Source organism: Rhinoderma darwinii, chromosome 1 (genome assembly GCF_050947455.1).
Source record: "Rhinoderma darwinii isolate aRhiDar2 chromosome 1, aRhiDar2.hap1, whole genome shotgun sequence".
In the NCBI taxonomy this organism is placed as follows: domain Eukaryota; kingdom Metazoa; phylum Chordata; class Amphibia; order Anura; family Rhinodermatidae; genus Rhinoderma; species Rhinoderma darwinii.
The window spans coordinates 651,428,699-651,449,426 of NC_134687.1; the positions used below are offsets into that span (position 1 = coordinate 651,428,699).

The following is a 20,728-nucleotide window of genomic DNA, read 5'->3' on the forward strand; positions in this document are numbered from 1 at the left end:
CTGAAAAAATGGCTCCAATACGTCGGCGAACATCTGCCCATTACTTTCAATGGGTTTGCCGATGTACTGTGCCGACGACCTGTCATTTTACGCGTCGCTGTCAAAATACGGCGCGTAACAATACAGCCTCGTCAAAAGAAGTGCAGGACACTTCTTGGGACGTAATTGGAGCCATTTTTCATTGACTCCAATGAAGAACCGCTCCAAATTACGTCCGTAAAAGACGCCCCGCAAAATGCGAGTACACGCAATTACGTCTGAAATTCAGGAGCTGTTTTCTCCTGAAAACAGCTCCGTAATTTCAGACGTGATCGCAGTTATCGTGTGCACATACCCTAAGGAGGAACCTCACCTTAGCAAACCTCCCAATTCACTTTCTAAATTCATTATTACTTACCTGTGGTAACACCTCCTGGAATTTCCTCCTCCACTTTACTCTTAGGGTATGTGCACACACACTAATTACGTCCGTAATTGACGGACGTATTTCGGCCGCAAGTCCCGGACCGAACACAGTGCAAGGAGCCGGGCTCCTAGCATCATACTTATGTACGATGCTAGGAGTCCCTGCCTCGCTGCAGGACAACTGTCCCGTAGTGTAATCATGTTTTCAGCACGGGACAGTAGTTCCACGGAGAGGCAGGGACTCCTAGCATCGTACATAAGTATGATGCTAGGAGCCCGGCTCCCTGCACTGTGTTCGGTCCGGGACTTGCGGCCGAAATACGTCCGTCAATTACGGACGTAATTAGTGTGTGTGCACATACCCTTAAAGGTTCTACCAGGAGAACGTCTCATACATGAGCAGAAGAGAAGACTCCAGTGTTAGTAGATCTCACACTGAACATGCGGAACATCTTCCACATGATGGTCATGTCCGCTGTTCCCACACGGTAGAACTTTACACTCCTCATGTTGTAGAGATTATAAGAGCAGCGCAGATCAGTCACTGGTATTATATACGACTATGTTCACACATGGAGAAATGGTGGCAGCAATTTCTGTGATTATCCAACTCATCTGATTGTGGTTAATAAAAAGCCATGGATCTGCTGCAGAAACAACAATATTCAGTTATATGAAAACTTCTACAACAAATCTGTTACCATCCCCCAGTTCAGCACTGCAGCAAAGCGAGGAACGTGTGATCAGAGATCAGGAATCACATATCTGTATATAATGCACATGACGAAATAACCGGCGTATGCAGCACGGACAGCAGAGAGATGGGCGGGGAGTGACTCAGGTATGTGGAGCAATTGCAGGGAGGAGGTATAAGAGGAGAGAACTACAACTCCCAGCATGTCTAGACTGTTATTATGTGATATCAGAGGACATTACAGGGAGGGGGTATAAGAGGAAAGAACTACAACTCCCAGCATGTCTAGACTGTTATTATGTGATATCAGAGGACATTACAGGGAGGAGGTATAAGAGGAAAGAACTACAACTCCCAGCATGTCCAGACTGTTATTATGTGATATCAGAAGACATTACAGGGAGGAGGTATAAGAGGAAAGAACTACAACTCCCAGCATGTCCAGACTGTTATTATGGGATATCAAAGAACATTACAGGGTGGTGGTATAAGAGGAGAGAACTACAACTCCCAGAATGTCCAGACTGTTATTATGTGATATCAGAGGACATTACAGGGAGAAGGTATAAAAGGAGAGAACTACAACTCCCAGAATGTCCAGACTGTTATTATGTGATATCAGAGGACATTACAGGGAGAAGGTATAAAAGGAGAGAACTACAACTCCCAGAATGTCCAGGCTGTTATTATGTGATATCAGAGGACATTACAGGGAGAAGGTATAAAAGGAGAGAACTACAACTCCCAGAATGTCCAGACTGTTATTATGTGATATCAGAGGTCATTACAGGGAGGAGTATAAGAGGAGAGAACTACAACTCCCAGCATGTCCAGACTGTTATTATGTGATATCAGAAGACATTACAGGGAGGAGGTATAAGAGGAGAGAACTACAACTCCCAGCATGTCCAGACTGTTATGTGATATCAGAGGACATTACAGGGAGAGGTATAAGAGGAGAGAACTACAACTCCCAGCATGTCCAGACTTTAATTATGTGATATCAGAGGACATTACAGGTAGTGGTATAAGAGGAGAGGACTACAACTCCCAGCATGTCCAGAATTTTATTATGGGATATCAGGGGACATTACAGGGAGGAGGTATAAGAGGAGAGAACTACAACTCCCAGCATGTCCAGACTGTTATGTGATATCAGAGGACATTACAGGAGGAGGTATAAGAGGAGAGAACTACAACTCCCAGCATGCCCAGGCTGTTATTACGTGATATCAGAGGACATTACAGGGAGGGGGTATAAGAGGAGAGAACTACAACTCCCAGCATGTCCAGGCTGTTATTATGGGCTATAACGTCACGTGATCATCATCATTTCTCCACAGCACAGGAGCCCCGCCCCCTCACATAGACCAGCCCGTTATTTCACGTGATCCACATCACAGGTCCATCCCCCACGTCTCCTCCTCACTGATAAGCTCCGCCTCTTCCGCAGTGACCACATGGTCGTGACGTCTTCACAGGTCCTTTAGCCAGAACCCATTATATTTCACACGTTTTAGCTCCGATCCCCACTGCACTGGTCACATGATCCCCATTCCCCCCTCATGTCATGCGATCATCATGTCCTTCATACATCTCTCATTCTTTGCACTTCTAAGCTCCGTCCCCAGATGCAGCGGTCACGTGATCTTTATATTGTTACATGTCCTTCATCCACCACGTCTCTCCACTGATAAGCTCCGCCCCTCCTGCCGTTGTCACGTGGTGGTGACGTCATCACAGGTCCTTCAGCTATTTCCATGTATGAGGTAGAGAGCAGCGCTGGTCGGGTGTTCTCTCTGTTATCTGTCACCCCTGTATGAGTGTGTATACAGAGAGCCGTCAATCATTGAGTGACCCCGCCCACTGGACTCCTAGCCGGGATTTAACCCCTCCAGTGCCGGCCTCTTTGGGGGTAAGTGGTTATTTCTGGTCTTTGTAGTGGTCGGATGGTTTGTGGGACGAGTCGTGTTTTGTAATGACATAATATTCGGGACATACAACTTATTCACTGACTTTTATACATTTCTTGTTAATGTCGTTCACCGTGCGGTTTAAGGGAATGTTCACACGTAGCGAATACGACCCACAACACGCAAGGAAATCACCCCGAATATTCACCCCAAATGGTGGCCGTATAATCCCCCCGAATATCTACTACAGAAATACAACAAGGCCGATCCTCACCTCTCCGAGCGTTACCATAGCAACACGACCCTGCTCTTCCGGCTGTGTCCAGGTGACCCCTATAATGACATGTGACCTCTCCAGCCTGTGATTGGCTGCAGGGGTCACATGACGCCTTCTGTTTTATATATGTGTAACCTGCAGCGTTGCTGTGAACACGCGGTGGAGCCGCAGAGGATTCTGGGAAGAATGGCGTTTGTTGCGGAACTTGACATTCCTATTGAACTTAATGGGGAAATTCTGCAACAAATGCGCAGCGAATCCGCGGTATAAATCCGATATCCTGCGTGTCTATAATCCGCACCACAGGTTAACCCCTTAACGACCAGGCCAGGTTCTATTCCCCCTGTCTTCTCAGATCTATAACATTTTTGTGCTTTCCTGTCAGTCTCGCGGTGCGAGGATTAGGTTCTGCGGGACGAGTTGTAGATTTTCAGGGCGTCATATAAAGTATCACATAATCTCACTGCAACTGCAAAACTCCTATGTGGGGGAAATGGGGAAAATCTGGGATTCCTCCAATGTATTTTTGTGGTAAAAACGTCCTGATAACTTTATTCTTCCGTCAATACGATTACGGAGATAGCAAATTTCTATAGTTTTTCATGATGTGCGACATTTACAGAGAAAAAACGTAATTCTTAAAAAAAATTGTTTTGTGTCACCAAATTATCAGAGCCAGGACTTTTTTTTTATTTTTCCGTCGATGGAACGGAGTGGGGGATTGTTGTTTTTTGTGGGACAAACTGTACCATGTCTTGTGAGATGTCCGCAATGTCTCCGCAGTATCCACCATGTGTCAGGTTGTCAGGAGTCAGGTCTTCATTGTCTGGGGGGAAATGTCTTCATTTTACTCTTCTCACCTGAGAGATATGTCATAAATGTCTGATATATGGGGGTCCCACCTTTATGTGGAGAACGGGGGTCCCCCGACCCGCCTGGTGAGGTGATGACTATATCCAGGTGGAGAATGAATGGAGAGGTGACCACACATGTGCACGACTCTCCCCATTCACTTGTATAGGAGGTCCAGAAACAGCCGAGCACGGCCAGAGGTGGAGCCGCATCTACCAGACATTTCTGGCATATCCTGGGGAGAAATGTCCGTGTTGGGAATACCCCTTTATTCCATGTGGTGACGGCTCTGAGAAGATGTTTCTCTCAATGATCAATAAGTGAGGTTCTGTATGTCACACATGATGTTGTCCCCTGTATGATCTCCATCTTCTCCTTTCTTCATAAAGACGTCTGCAGTACTAGATCCTCCAGATCCTCCAGTTTTCTCATCTTCTCCTCCACAACGTTCCTTCTCCTGAATGACCCACCAAGGATGGACATGGACAGGAATGAGATGAGCAGAAGAATATTAGACTTCACCTTGGAGATCATCTACCTGTTGAGCGGAGAGGTAAACTTTTCTACATTATAGAACAAGTCACACATAGGGAAGGGACAATACATAATAGGAAGTAATAGGAAGAATCTAGTGTCCTGTATAACAGCGTCCAGACCTTCCAAGTGACATCAAGAAGCTGAAGATCAGCCACCAATGTGGTCAGTTATGTGTCATGTCACCAATGCAGCAATAGTAATGTTGTAGAGCAATGAGAATGACCAGGAACCAGGAGGATCAGGATGACATCTATATAGAAACATAGAAGATGACGGCAGGAGGAGAGCACATGGTCCATCTAGTCCCCCCAATATTATTTCCTTTTTAGTTTTGGCCTCGTTCTATTTTCTCAATGTTTTGTAGGTGAGGTCTCCAGTATTACAGATATGGGGTCACTAGAGCTCTATACAGCGGGGTCACAATCTCCCTCTTCCTACTGAGGGGGGAATACTGTGCTCAGCTCTCTAAGTGTCTCTCTCCATACACAGGAGTACACAATAGTGAAGAAGACATCGGGTGACTGTACGAGTCCCATCATCCATGAGTCAGGAGGATGGAGCAGTAGTCCCATCGCAGAGCCTCCCCCTCACTCCCGGATACATGAGAAGATCTTAGAACTGATCTACAAGATGACGGAGCTGCTGACTGGAGAGGTGACACTGCTGGGAATGCTGGGAAATTCTACAGTAACAGCACTGGAGGTGTCTGGGTGATGACTGTATCATTGTGTGTGTCAGGTTCCTATAAGGTGTCAGGATGTCACTGTCTATTTCTCCATGGAGGAGTGGAAGTATCTAGAAGGACACAAGGATCTGTACGAGGAGGTCATGATGGAGAACTACCGGCCGCACACATCACAAGGTGAGAAGAGACAGATAGATATATATATTGACATTACTGGGGGCACAGGCTGGACTGGCGGCCATGTTGAAGTCTTAATACCATCATGTTCAGTACATATACACGTGTGTACAATGACGTGTAATGTAGGATCTCCACAACTTTGTCTTTTCACATCACGTTAGATCCCTACGTTTCCTGCATACGTTTAATAAATCCATAGCGCTCCATTCACCAGACAGATTATGTCCTTTGGTACAAATGAAGCCCAGAGCAGTAGACTGTACGAGCGCAGTAAAGCGAGCTGTACCATCCACGGCTACATGTGTGTAATGTTCATGCTCTCATTCCCGCCGGACTTCTCTCCTGGACTCCTCTCAGTAACTTGTAAGCTCTTTTGCTAAAACGGAGGGTTTTGAGGTGGGCAGGTTTGGAACACTAAACTCCATCTACATAACGACATGTTGGGGGTTTAGTGGCTCCAAACCTACTGACCGGTTCCTTTCTAAATGCTGCCAGGACTCCTAGAGAAAGCCTGTGAGTCCTGCTTCCCCCGCCCACTCAGAATGATTGACAGGTTTCCCTTTGTGATCCTGCTCATAAAATATGAGGGTGTGACAGACGTTCCTGATGGGGCCGATGCCGGAGCTCCAAACACACGTTCCTTGCTCTACCGCCTGTCCGTGCAGACCATGTAAGGAGCGATGCTGGAAGGGTTATTATCAGCCCCCCACAGACATTGAGATCAGCTGCTGGAAATCTGTGATGTGGGGGCCATTACTTTACACATCTGTAAACATTTGTGGAGAGGGAAAATCATATTCCATGACCTGCCGCTCGTCTGTAGTGTGGAGGATGGGAAGTCGTACCAGGTGTATGTTACTGCCAGTCATCAATCTCCGCCAGTGTGCTAAGCTGGTCATACACATTAGATGTATGTCGCCCGGACCTGCTGACTTTCTAATGTATATGACGACTTCCCAACTCTGCCCGGACGTCAGATGTCAGGAGAGAGAAGGATCGGGCTGTGGAATTTCAACATGCCGGCTCCTTTTGTTAGTAGATAAGTCACTATCAGAGGTGTCTGGTGGTGACTTTCTCCCTATTGAAAACACATACACACCCGACCGAGCGTTCATGTATATGGAGGAGGGGAGGAGCGATGGTTCACCTGACCGCTATCTAGAGTGTATGGCCGACTTTAGACTGGTAGTTCACAAAACTAAGATCTACACTAATCAGCCATAAGATTAAAACCACCTGCCTAATATTGTGTAGGCGCTGCCAAAACAGCTCTGACCCATCGAGGCACGGACTCCACAAGGCCTCTGAAGGTTCCTGTGGTATCTGGTCCCATGACCTTAGCAGAATATCCTCCAAGTCCTGTAAGTTGTGAGGTGCGGCCTCCATGGTTCAGACTTTTTGTTTCCTCAAGTCAAGGAAATAATTTTATACTAAGGCAGAGCAGGGAGCCGTTGGCACCCCACCATCTACTCTGGTAGGCAACTTTAAGCGTACGGCTTTCAAGGCACATTGACCTCGAAAACCGGTAGTGAGGACCTCAACATTGTAATTTCGGCTCTGATCAGTAAACATAGAAGTGTAGAGAGAAGTGTCTGATATATAGACAGATATACAGTAGTCATGTATTCAGTCACTGTGTGTTTCCTACAGATGGATCCAGTAGGAGAAATCCACCAGAGAGATGTCCCAGTCCTCTGTATTCCCAGGACTGTCCAGAGGAAAATCACAATGTCCCAGAGAATCATCAGGTAGATGAAGCTGAGTCCTATACCAGATCTATATAGGGGGGTGTGGAGCTTTTTGGTCCTGCGGTCATAGATGGGGTCATAGATTTTGGTGGTTTCTTATGTTGATCTGTTAGATTCTTCGCACTCTCTGCTGTATTGTACTGAATTGTTACATATGTGAAATCAGGGGGAAGATCTGACCAATATTAAAGCGGAGGATGAAGCAGAAGAAGAGCGGGTGAGGGGCGATCAACCGTGTAAGAGTGAAGTGGAGGAGGAAATTCCAGGAGGTGTTACCACAGGTCAGTAATAATGATATTAGAAAGTGAATTGGGAGGTTTGGTAAGGTGGGGTTCCTCCTTAGTTCTACATTACAGTAACACGTCAGACAATGTGTTATACGTAGTGCAGGAGCTGAGGGAGCTGTGACTGCACATAGAAGTCCTCTACAAGGTGATCTATGAATCTGGTCATGCACTAGGCTTAGCATCAGATTCCAGATGTCCAGGTTGTTATTATGTGATATCAGAGGACATTACAGGGAGGGGTATAATAGGAAAGAACTACAACTCCCAGCATGTCCAGACTGTTGTTATGGGATATCAGAGTACATTACAGGGAGGAGGTATAAGACTGGATAACTACAACTTCCAGCAAGTCCAGACAGTAATTACGTAATATCAGAGGACATTACAGGGAGGCGGTATAAGAGGAGAGACTGGCGCAGGGCAAATGTGGTGCCTATTTTCAAAAAGGGCTCTAGGTCTTCCCCGGGTAATTATAGACCAGTAAGCTGAACATCCATCGTGGGGAAAATGTTTGAGGGGCTATTGAGGGACTATATACAGGATTATGTGACAATAAATAGCATTATAAGTGACAGCCAGCACGGTTTTACTAAGGACAGAAGTTGTCAAACTAACCTAATCTGTTTTTATGAAGAGGTGAGCAGAAGTCTAGACAGAGGGGCCGCTGTGGATATAGTGTTTTTGGACTTTGCAAAGGCATTTGACTCGGTCCCTCATAGACGTCTAATGGGTAAATTAAGGACTATAGGTTTAGAAAATATAGTTTGTAATTGGATTGAGAATTGGCTCAAGGACCGTATCCAGAGAGTTGTGGTCAATGATTCCTTCTCTGAATGGTCACCGGTTATAAGTGGTGTACCCCAGGGTTCAGTGCTGGGACCACTATTATTCAACTTATTTATTAATGATATAGAGGATGGGATTAATAGCACTATTTCTGTTTTTGCAGATGACCCCAAGCTATGTAATATAGTTCAGACTATGGAAGATGTTCATGAATTACAGGCAGATTTAAACAAACTGAGTGTTTGGGCGTCCACTTGGCAAATGAAGTTTAATGTAGATAAATGTAAAGTTATGCATCTTGGTACCAACAACCTGCATGCATCATATGTCCTAGGGGGAGCTACACTGGCGGATTCACTTGTTGAGAAGGATCTGGGTGTACTTGTAAATCATAAACTCAATAACAGCATGCAGTGTCAATCAGCTGTTTCAAAGGCCAGCAGGATATTGTCGTGTATTAAAAGAGGCATGGACTCGCGGGACAGGGATGTAATATTACCACTTTACAAAGCATTAGTGAGGCCTCATCTAGAAAATGCAGTTCAGTTCTGGGCTCCAGTTCATAGAAAGGATGCCCTGGAGTTGGAAAAAATACAAAGAAGAGCAACGAAGCTAATAAGGGGCATGGAGAATTTAAGTTATGAGGAAAGATTGAAAGAATTAAACCTATTTAGCCTTGAAAAAAGACGACTAAGGGGGGACATGATTAACTTATATAAATATATTAATGGCACATACAAAAAATATGGTGAAATCCTGTTCCTTGTAAAACCCCCTCAAAAAACAAGGGGGCACTCCCTCCGTCTGGAGAAAAAAAGGTTCAAGCTGCAGAGGCGACAAGGCTTCTTTACAGTGAGAACTGTGAATCTATGGAATAGTCTACCGCAGGAGCCGTCACAGCAGGGACAGTAGATGGCTTTAAAAAAGGGTTAGATAATTTCCTAGAACAAAAAAATATTAGCTCCTATGTGTAGAAATTTTTCCTTCCCTTTTCCCTTCCCTTGGTTGAACTTGATGGACAGGTGTCTTTTTTTCAGCCGTACTAACTATGTAACTATGTAACTACAACTCCCAGCATGTACAGGCTGTTTTTATGTGATATCATTACAGGGAGGAGGTATAACACTGGAGAACTACAACTCCCAGGATGTCAATGACTGTAATTATGTGATATAATTACATATTCTATGGGACATTACAGGGAGGAGTATAGGAGGAGAGAACTACAACTCCCAGCATGTCCAGACTGTTATTATGAGATATCAGTGGACATTGCAGGGAGGAGGTATAAGAGGAGAGAACTACAACCCCCAGCATGTCCAGACTGTTATTATGAGAGATCAGAGGACATTACAGGGAGGAGGTATAAGACTAGATAACTACAACTCCCAGTATGTCCAGGCTGTTATTAAGTTATATCATTACAGGGAGGAGGTATAAGACTGGAGAACAACAAATCCCAGAAAGTCCAGACTGTAATTATGTGATATCAGAGGACATTACAGGGAGGAGGTATAAAAGGAGAGGACTACAACTCCCAGCATGTTCAGACTTATTATGGGATATCAGAGGACATTACAGGGAAGAGGTACAAGGCTGGAGAACTACAACTCCAAGCATTTCCAGGGTGTTGTTATGGGATATCAGAGGACATTTCAGGGAGGAGGTATAAGAGGAGAGAACTACAACTCCCAGCATGTCCAGGGTGTTGTTATGGGATATCAGAGGACATTTCAGGGAGGAGGTGTGATAGAAGAATTTTGTTTCTTATCAAATAGATTCGAGGAGTCATCTGAATAAAAATGGCGCGTCTTTATTCTTATCGATAAGGAGACATTGTGACCGGTAGATCAAAAATCCATCAGCAAATGTCTGCTGCCAGCTTGAGTATCATGGTTTTTATACATGGGATAACCCTTGTTCCAACCAGTCCTTAGACCGCTTTCTTACCTCTTTATTCAACCTCGACACTTACGTAAACACTTCACTGTCTCTCTAAAGGAATTCAGCTGCTCACCCCGTCTACTTGATAACATATTGAACACTTTGTCAGCAGAAAAATCTTTTGCAGAGAAACTTGTATAGCTCAATACACATTTTAGTGTCCGATACATACATTTATAAAACTTTCCTAACATTCCCTCCGGTTATAAATTTATTAAGAAGTGTTCTGAGACATCCAAAACAGATTTTGTCCTTTACGTTTTCACCAGTCCTTCAGAACCTTGACCGCCATCATGGGGTGTTTCCAAGCCATCGCATAAATCTTCATTTTGAATCTCGTGGTACATTGTTTTAGTATTTGAAGTGTCAATAAGTCTCTGAATTAGTCCCGTTATGCAAGAAATGCAACAACATCCACAAGTATATCTGCCACTGTTGCTCCGGAAATCAATAGACTGGATATGTGGTTACTCCATTTTCCAAACCATCCTTCAAGCCAATTAGTGAAGATGTCATTTATTCCAGAGTTTTCCGCAAGTTCTTCGGACAGGGAATTGAGTCCTTCCATTGCCTTGGTAATACTGTCATCAGGAGCTGTATTATTGGGAATAAAAGTACAACAGAAGATACAAACATTTTGCAGACACCCCGTTTTTCTGCTAGTAACATATCCAGGGCCATTCTATTTCACCACGTCATTAAAGATGTAGGTCCCAACTGATCTGCAATGCCCTTTACTGCATCTCTGGCATAATTAACAAATCTCTGTTGATTGTAATAAATATAATTAATCCAGTCGACATTCTTATTTATCGTAGACCACCAGAAAAGTACAGACTTGAAGCCTGATGCAATCTGATTTCGGCCCTTAAACTCATTTTGCCCCCCTCGGGGTACTCCTATTTCATCTATGTATATTCTATGGTCAAAGGAACCTCCAGGGATAGACCGCTTATAGCGATTCAGATCGTCTCCAGGGCTATTTCTCATTCTGGGAAACTCGGGGGCTAAAAACAAGTGGATGTCATCAGAAGCTGAACCAGAGTACAGCTTCCCTGCCACTTGGCCAGTAGCCTAGGTCTCAGATTCCTGTCTCCACATAGCCATCAGAGATCAGTCCTTGCCCTTGTCTGGCTGGTAAATCATTTAGAGGAGTAATTACCATTATCGGTCACAAAACTCTTCAGTGAGGTTCCCTACTTTCTTACCTGCCTGCCGGCAAAAGGCCCTTTTTAACAACTACAAGCAAGATAAAATAACAAAGCACGTCAGCACTAATATACTTATCCTCACGCAAGCGCTCCAGTGGTTTCTTAATCCAAAACTATGTGATTCTATCTAGCAAAGTGAACCATTGTGCGTGCGCTGTTGTGCTTTTGACTTGAGATTCGATCTCCCTGCGATGGCCTTTTGCGCATGCGCTGACTCCGCTATGTGTTAACGGTCCCTGCATGTCGAGTCTATCACTGGTCCTTTTTTCTGCTATTACTGCAGAGGCTCCACATTCTATCTCGCTAAAATGAACAATTGCGCACGCGCTACTGTGCTAGTGACTGTGGGATTCTATTTCCCCGCTGTGGTCTAGTGCACATATGACACTTTCGCTACGTTTCATTGGTTCTTGCATGCTGAGTGTGCTATTTGTTCTGTCGTCTGTCCATCACTGTTGTGGAGGCTCGACCTTCAATATCAGTTTCTATTGGCCACTATGTTAATTAGGTAACAGCTGAAGGCAATCCTTCCTGCATATAACTCTCAGAATTTTGCGGCGCGTTATCATTAGCCCCGATACCCTTGAAGACGCTGCATCTGCAGTGAAACATGTCGGAGGGGGGGGGGCTCTTTTGAAATTTTTAATTTGTTACTGCTGATCTCTGATACTGCTGATCTCTGATACTGACTTTGACCTTGGTCAGAGTGCAGCGTGCTGCAGCCGCTGACACTTTGAATCTTGCTACTGGCACACAATGCACTATGCTGGTTACTATCAGCAGTGAACATAACTTTTAATTTCTATGTAGTGTGTCTTTGCTATAATAGCCTAATAAAATTTTTTTATTTTATCTTGCTTGTAGTTGTTAAAAAGGGCCTTTTGCCGGCAGGCAAATATTTCTATTGATTGTTAATTAGCCCACCAACTATCTGGGTCTTGCTTCCATTATTATTGATCTACTTTCTTACCTTGCCCATTCCTCAGAATGCAGGTGTAGTTGCCTGGGTAAGCAACTACTAAGAGAGGGATTTCATCTCTCCCCACAGGTGGGTACAATAAAGAGAATGTCTTACATAATTGATCACCTGGATTATATGATGCATTATATAAAGATAACACGCATTTCAGACCTTGTGGGTTCTCCTTATCTGATAGCCTGAAAGGTATAGTAGCCAGATGTGGCCTAGCTTTTGCGCAAGTGATAGTTAGTTCTTTTATTTTAGATTGCAGTGTATCCTATCCAGACGAATCATTCATTTTTATAACTGTAACTTGTTTCTAATGCCAATTTATTTTCATACGTGAAGTTGGCCAGATAGACTATAGAAGGTGGGTCTATCTTCGGGGCTAAAGGACTTTCAATTGCATCCTTTTCCTTAACATCAATAAAATGCACTCTCCTCTATTTAGACTATATTTGAACCTCTATTGTTTCCAGTTCTCAGTAGGTCATAAAAGTCTACCTGCAATATGGCTGTTTGTCCTTCACTAAAGTTAATGCTAACCACATTTCCATTGACCTGGAGTTACTGAATTAATGTTATCTGCGGGATCCCATCTCTTGTTATCATTATATTGCCATCTCACCTTCAGTGAAATTAAAATATTTAACCCCTCCAATCTAAGTCCTTAGGGAATCCTTCCCCTGACCCTGTTTTCCAGGGATCCCACACATTAGGTTGACCCACCTTGGACCCCCATAGGATACCTAGAATAATTTATAACATTTTGCCCTGTCTCCCCCCAGGCTCTGGATGTTTTCTTCGCTGAAGTTTGAGACCAGTTACTTCTAACAAATGACCACTCTTTGTAATCAGTCTTTTATAGCCTAGGAGGATAGTGGCAATTCCCTAACTACCTTACAGTGTGATAAGTGTATCCAAGAGGGACGTTCGGCTATCTGTAGGCCACTTTCTCTATATTCTTTACTGCTAAACCTACTAATATTGGCAATAATCTAAACTTCTCCATTGTACATATTGGTCATAATTGTCGTACTGTCCTAATGGGACTTTTACCCCTGCAGATATAACAGGTCATGGGCAGCATCTTCCCCAAACCTAAAGACACCCGGGTAACATAACCTCTGGGCTCTCATTGCTGCCATGTACTTCTTACGAGTGACAACAACCAGTGACCTTCACCTCATAACTCCACATAAAACACCTCAAGTTGTTATTCACAATACCGTGGCATGTTTACACACATTATAATTATAATCCTCAGAAAATATAAACAATAGGGTCTCAACTAAGAAAAGAATACTATCACCAATCTCATGCTATCACCCTCAGGTTTGGGTCCCATCAGTTCATTGACAAGTCCTGTACATCAAGTCAAACAAACACCTTTATATAAGAAAAACGTCTCTGTCCCTCTGGACAGGGCACATAGATAATGTGTAGTTACTGGGTACATTTTATGTCACACTTGGTGTTCATCTTCTCAGCTGGATTTGCACCTTGATCTGAGCTGATTACCTGTAACATCTTCTACTCACAGAAATATTCACAAATATCATATATTTTATCTGACAAGTGTCTCAAACCAAATTTTGTCTTACCTACTCTGAGATCCAAATTAACACCCTTATACATATACCTAATATCTTAGGAAACTAAAATTCAATGAAATCCATACAAAATATGTTAGAATGGATATTGTGGACTTGGGAACTCTCCTCTTTTTGGTCTTACATTCCCCTGTGGATTATATTTGGCGCATGTTATACAGGTTAAACAACATTTTTAGAGGAGTTAGTAAATCCATATGCTGTGAACACTGTAGATATGATCTCTACCATCCCCCCTGTTGAGACATGGCTTGTCCCATGGCTCAGTATAGCTTCATATCTGAATAAGTTGCTTGGTAGGATGTATTTGTTCTTACAAGATCCATCTACAAACAGTATGAGATCACGATTTGGTAGTGGAGTATCTTTAACCCCTTAAGGACTGAGCCTGTTTTGGCCTTAAGGACACAGCCTATTTTTTCAAATCTGACGTGTCACTTTATGTGGTAATAACTCCGGAATGCTTTTACCTATCCAAGCGATTCTGAGATAGTTTTCTCGTGACACATTGGACTTTATGTTACTGGCAAAATTTGCTCGATACATTAAGTATTTAATTGTGAAAAACACCAAAATGTAGCGAAAAATTGCAAAAATTAGCATTTTTCTAAATTTATATGTATCTGCTTGTAAGACAGATAGTAATACCACACAAAATTGTTGCTAATTAACATCACCCATATGTCTACTTTAGATTGGCATCGTTTTTTGAACATCCTTTTATTTTTCTATGACATCACAAGGCTTAGAACTTTAGCAGCAATTTCTCACATTTTCAAGAAAATTTCAAAAGGCTATTTTTACAGGGGCCAGTTCAGTTGTGAAGTGGATTTGAGGGCCTTATATATTTAGAAACCCCCGATAAGTCACCCCATTTTAAAAACTTCACCCCTCAAGTATTCAAAACAGCATTTAGAAAGTTTCTTAACCCTTTAGATGTTTCACAGGAATTAAGGTAAAGTAGATGTGAAATGTTCAAATTTCTTCTTTATTTTTTTTGCAGAAATGCATTGTTCATCTATTTTTTTTTTGTAACACAGAAAGTTTTACCAGAGAAACGCAACTCAATATTTATTGCCCAGATTCTGCAGTTTTTAGAAATATCCCACATGTGGCCCTAGTGCACTTATTGACTGAAGCATAGGACTCAGAAGCAAAGGAGCACCTAGAGGATTTTGGGGCCTCCTTTTTATTAGAAAATATTTTAGGCTCCATGTCGGGTCTGAAAGGCTCTTGCGGCGCCAAAACAGTGAACATCCCCCAAAAATGACCCCATTTTGGAAACTATACCACTTGAGGAAATTATCTAGGGGTATAGTGAGCATTTTGACCCCGCAGGTTTTTTGCAGAAATTACTGGAAGTAGGCCGTGAAAATGAAAATCTACATTCTTTCAAAGAAAATGTAGGTTTAGCTAATTTTTGCTAATTTCCACAAGGACTAAAAGGAGAAAATGCACTACTACTTTTGTAAAGCAATTTCTCCCGAGTAAAACAATACCCCGCATGTGGTCATAAACGGCTATTTGGACACACGGCGGTGCTTAGAAGGGAAAGAGTGCCATTTGGCTTTTGGAGCTCAAATTTAGCAGGAATGGTTTGCGGAGACCACGTCACATTTGCAAAGCCCCTAAGGGACCAAAAAGGTGAAAACGCCAAAAAAGTGACTCCATTTAGGAAACTACACCCCTTGAAGAATCCATCTAGGGGTGTAGTGAACATTTTGAACCCACAGAGGTTTCATAGAGACGTAGCTTTAGCTCAAAATTTTTCATTTTCTCAACAAATAAAGGAATAAAAGAATCCCAACATTTGTAAAGCAACTTCTCTGGAGTACGGCAATACCCCATTTGTGGTCATAAACTGCTGTTTGGGCATACGGCAAGGATCAGAAGAGGAGTGCCATTTGGCTTTTGGAGCACAGATTTTGCTGGATTGGTTTTTTGACACCATGTCACTTTTGCAAAGCTCCTAAGGTACCAGTACAATGGAAACTACCCAAAAGTGACTTGATTCATGAAACTACACCCCTTGAGGAATTCATCTAGGGGTGTAGTGAGCATTTTGACACCACAGGTGTTTCATAGATTTTATTAGAATTGGGCAGTGAAAATAAAAAAAATCCTTTTTCTTCAATAAGACGTAGTTTTAGCTGAAAATGTTTCATATTCTCAACAAATAAATGAAAAAAAGCACCCCAACACTTGTAAAGCAACTTCTCCTGTGTACGGCAATACCACATATGTGGTCATAAACTGCTGTTTGGGCACAGAGTAGGGCTCAGAAGGGAAGGAGCACCATTTGGCTTTTGGAGTATAGATTTTGCTGGATTGGTTTCTGGGCACTATGTCGCATTTGCAAAGTCCCTGTGGGACCAAAACAGTGGAAGCCCCACAGAAGTGACCCCATTTTGGAAACTACACCCCTCAAGGTATTCACCTAGTGGTGTAGTGAGCATATTAACCCCACAGATGATTGGCAGAAATTGGTGTGCACTCGATGTTGCAGAGTGAAAATGGTTTTTCAATAGATATGCCAATATGTGGCGCCCAGCTTGTGCCACTGGAGACACACACCCCAAAAATTGTTAAAAGGGTTCTCCCGGGTATGGTGATGCCATATATGTGGAAGTAAACTTCTGTTTGGGCACACTGTAGGGTTCAGAAGGGAGGTAGCACCATTTGGCTTTTGGAGCGTGGATTTTGCTTGTAGTAGTTTTGTTTTGAGTCTTACTGGTGTTTCCGTTTATAATGTGGGGGTACATGTAAGGCGGGCGGAGTAAATAAGGGGCATAGTCAGGTGGTATAGTTGGGTAAAAAAAAACAATAAAATAATCCATAGCTGTGTGTTATGCTGTGACACAATCCTTTCTGCACAGGCCGGTGTCGCACTAATAAATGGTCTTTACTTATTCCCCTTTTGGTCCACACTCGGCACCTTTTGAAGTTTGGGGAATTTTGCTGGGAAGTGTTGTCCTGGTATAATACGGGCACCCTCGCTTCCAGAAGATATGTTTTTGACCCTCCCCTTCCTGGTTCCCTAATTTTAGGGGCCTTGATAATTCGCCACTTGAAACAGAAGAAACGTTCCCCTCGGGCCGGCACAACTGCATATTTTTATTTCCTGGCTTATTGGTGCCTTGACTTATTTAATTTTTTCATAGACGTAGTGGTATGAGGGCTGGTTTGTTGTGGGACGAACTGTAGTTTTTATTGGTACCATTGGTACCATTTTATTGGTACCATTTTTCGTCGACGGAGCTGTATGAGGGCTTGTTTTTAGCGAGACGAGTTATAGTTTTTATAGGTATCATTTTAGGTACATGCGACTTTTTGATCACTTTTTATTTCAATTTTTGGAAGACAAAGTGACCGAAAAATAGCAATTATGTCAGTATTTTTTAGTTGTTGTTTTTTTACGGCGTTCACTGGGCGGAATAAATAACATAATATTTTTATAGTTAAGGTCGTTACGGTCGCAGCGATACCAAATATGTATGGTTTATTTTTTTCAATAATAAGGGAAAAAGGGCGATTTGTGTTTTGTGTTATTATTTGAAACTTTTATTGTATTTTTTACAACTTTTATTTTTACTTTTTGTTTTTACACTTTTCTTTAGTCCCACTAGGGGACTTGAAGGTCCAACTCTTTGTTTGATGTTCTAATACATTGCACTACCTATGTAGTGCAATGTATTAGAACTGTCAGTTGTTCACTGACAGCAAGCCGATCAGGCTCCGCCTCCGGGCGGGGCCTAATCGGCTAACGTAATGGCAGATAGGAAGCCATTGTTAGGCATCCTGTTGCCATAGTAGCAGTCGCCAGCCTTGCCATCGCATACAAACCACTTTGATGCAGCGATTGCATTGAATCGCTGCATTGAAGGGGTTAATGGCAGGAATCGGAGCTAGCTCCGGTTCCTGCCGATAGATCGAGGTGTCCGCTGTAACATACAGCGGACACCCACTGCTGATGACGACGGCTCAGCTTCTGAGCCGGCGCCATCTTGCCGATGGTACCGGAAGCCTCCTGGGCCCCGCCGATGACGGGGCATAGGAGGATTCCATTACTGGCGGACCGGGAGGTAAGTATTAGCCCTCCGATCGCCTTTGCAGCCACCGGCAACCCAGCGATCACGTTGCTGGGGTGCCGGTGGCTATAAACTCCTCACATGCTGCGATCTCTATTGAACGCAGCATGTGAGGGGTTAATCGGTCGGATCGGAGGCTAGCTCCGGTCCTGGCCAATACCTCAGGGTGCCAGCTGTAACATACAGCTGTCACCCGGCGGTGATGTCGCTGGCTCAGCTCCTGAGCCAGCTCCATCTCCTTCACGTACAGTTACGTGGCGATGCGCGAAAAGGCCATCTCCCATGACGTAACTGTACGTGAAATTGCGCGAAGGGGTTAAGATCTGATCTTGGTAATACCCTTTCTGCTTTGGAGGATAGACAATCATGTGGTTCACAACCCTCAGCAGTAGGCATGAAGAATTTAAAGTGGTACATCTTTCTATCATTAATAACACTAATGTGGCGGAAGCTCTTATATCTTCTGCAGTGGTTACAACTTATTGAACATAGGGAGGTAAGGCTCTAGCTACTGGGTCAAGTTCTGATGAGTAGTAAGCTAGAGGTCTATCCTTTCCTCCATACACCTGTGTTAGTACTGAAGTCATGTATCCATTTTTACAGTCTTACAGGTTGAATAAAGGGTTTTTGAATAATCAGGTAGTCCAAGCACTGAAGATCCTACAAGAACCTGTTTTATCTGAAAAAATTTCTCCTCCTCTTCAGAAGTCCATTTAATGGAATCCTGGGCTGGTCGGGGTTCCTCATAAATCAAGCACATTAATGGTCCTGTAATATCAGCATAATTGGCTATCCAACTTCTGCAGAAATTAGTCATACCCAGAGAGGACATAATTTGTCTTTTTGTCAGAGGTTTCGGTGCTTGGAGTATTGCTGACTTTCTTCCTTCATCTAGATGTTTACTTTCTTGGGTGATATGGTGTATGGAATGCCTGTGTGATACCGAGGCTAGTTATTATATGCCCTAATACTTCTCCTGGTTAATTGGTTCCTCTGTCACTCTCAATTACTTCAGGGACCCCATATCGGCATACTACTTCACCAAGTATTTTCTTAGCAGTGTTTTTAGCTATGTTTTTGGTTACTGGCCATGCCTCAGGCCAGTTTGAAAACACGTCAGTACATACGAGGACATATTCATATACACCTCGCAGGGATAGCTGTATGTAGTCCACCTGCAGTCACTGGAAGGAGTAATCACGGCGAGGCATGTGCTTACTGGGTGTTTTCTATCATTTTACCGGGGTTGTGTCTGACGCATGTCAGGCAACCCTCTATATGTCGAGCAGCTGCGTTCTGAAATCATGGGGCAAACCAGTGTTCAAAAACACAGAAGAAAGAGCGCTTGTAGCCAGAGAAATATATCAAACATACAAAATTTATTAATAACATATACAAGAATACATTTATATAAAAAATATATGTATATGATACAATATATTGAAAGGACGAGACTCTAGAAAAAAGTTTCAGGAAGTAGATATCGGAATTATCAATATACAGATTGGGTTGGCTGTATTGTCACAGAAGCAAAATCTCTCAGATATGTTAGGGAAATCCCTCTTATAAAACGTAGTCAAGTAACATAGCCTCAATATAGAGAGGCATAATTGTATAGATCTACATACTAAGTATAACACATAAATTCCAGATATCTAACTACAATAGTTACTGGGAGAGAGAATGCATTGGACAAGGCTTACCCATGTTGTGTTGAGGTAGTAGTTCGATACGTGCTCCAGCACAAAAGCCCCAACGCGCGTTTCGCAATAGTGTTGCTTCCTCAGGGGGAGATGTGTGTCTATGTCCTGTGTCTAAGGGCCCTTTATACTATGTGACTCAACAAGAGACAGCCGATAATTATCGACGCATGCCCAGAGCCACGACCGGAAGCGAGGACTGCCCCACTTCCGCCTCCACATGCTGGAGCGCACATCCGGATACCCGACGCGTAGCGGGATTTCCGGGCATGCGCAGTGCATCACCAGAGACGGAGCGGGGACAGCGTCGCAACCCAGGTCGGATCCGGGCATGCGCACACATCGCACTGACAAGTTTACAGATCAAGTGAGTGAAGTAATGTTCATCTAGATGTAGTATGTCATGTGTATATCAACGATCATTTTTAGAGACATTAAAGGTATGTTAAATTAGAGTGTATGAATGCAAAGATAGAAACATAAAAATATAACGACATAAAGTGGCAGTGTAATGCTAAAAAACTATTTTAGAGCGGGGCATATAGCTGACCGTACTCAAAGTAAATATGTGAAGTGGAGATATGTGTAAAAAAGGGATTTTCTTGTATGTATATTTAATATAAGAGATAAGTAGAGTCTTACTGTACTTGGTACTTAGTTTAGATGGGGAAGTTGTTATCTACAGCACTCACGGACTGATCACCATACATAGTGGTTAGAAGACAATTTACAGAGATGACAGAAACTCGACAAGAGTATTACAACAAATACGTGAAAAATAAGACAATAGCGCAGACTATTGATATAAGAAGTGACCATATTATACAGTAAATTTATATTGTTCATG

The 20,728-nt window shown here is 43.1% G+C and overlaps 2 protein-coding genes across 2 annotated transcripts in view; both read left to right on the forward strand.

The window, feature by feature from the left end:
* The first annotated feature begins 4,538 nt into the window (after positions 1-4,538).
* LOC142700018 (gastrula zinc finger protein XlCGF66.1-like) lies at positions 4,539-10,394 on the forward strand. The gene is made up of 4 exons (XM_075848090.1): positions 4,539-4,694; positions 5,168-5,332; positions 5,417-5,540; positions 10,366-10,394. The coding sequence occupies exons 1-4, from the start codon at positions 4,617-4,619 to the stop codon at positions 10,392-10,394; spliced, it is 396 nt and encodes a 131-aa protein (XP_075704205.1). The 5' UTR covers positions 4,539-4,616.
* The window catches only part of LOC142663295 (uncharacterized), a 51,238-nt gene continuing 37,982 nt past the window's right edge, over positions 7,473-20,728 (forward strand). The window contains exon 1 of the mRNA XM_075841907.1: positions 7,473-7,572. The gene's annotated coding sequence lies outside the window, so the exon portion shown is untranslated. The remainder of the gene's footprint in view (positions 7,573-20,728) is intronic.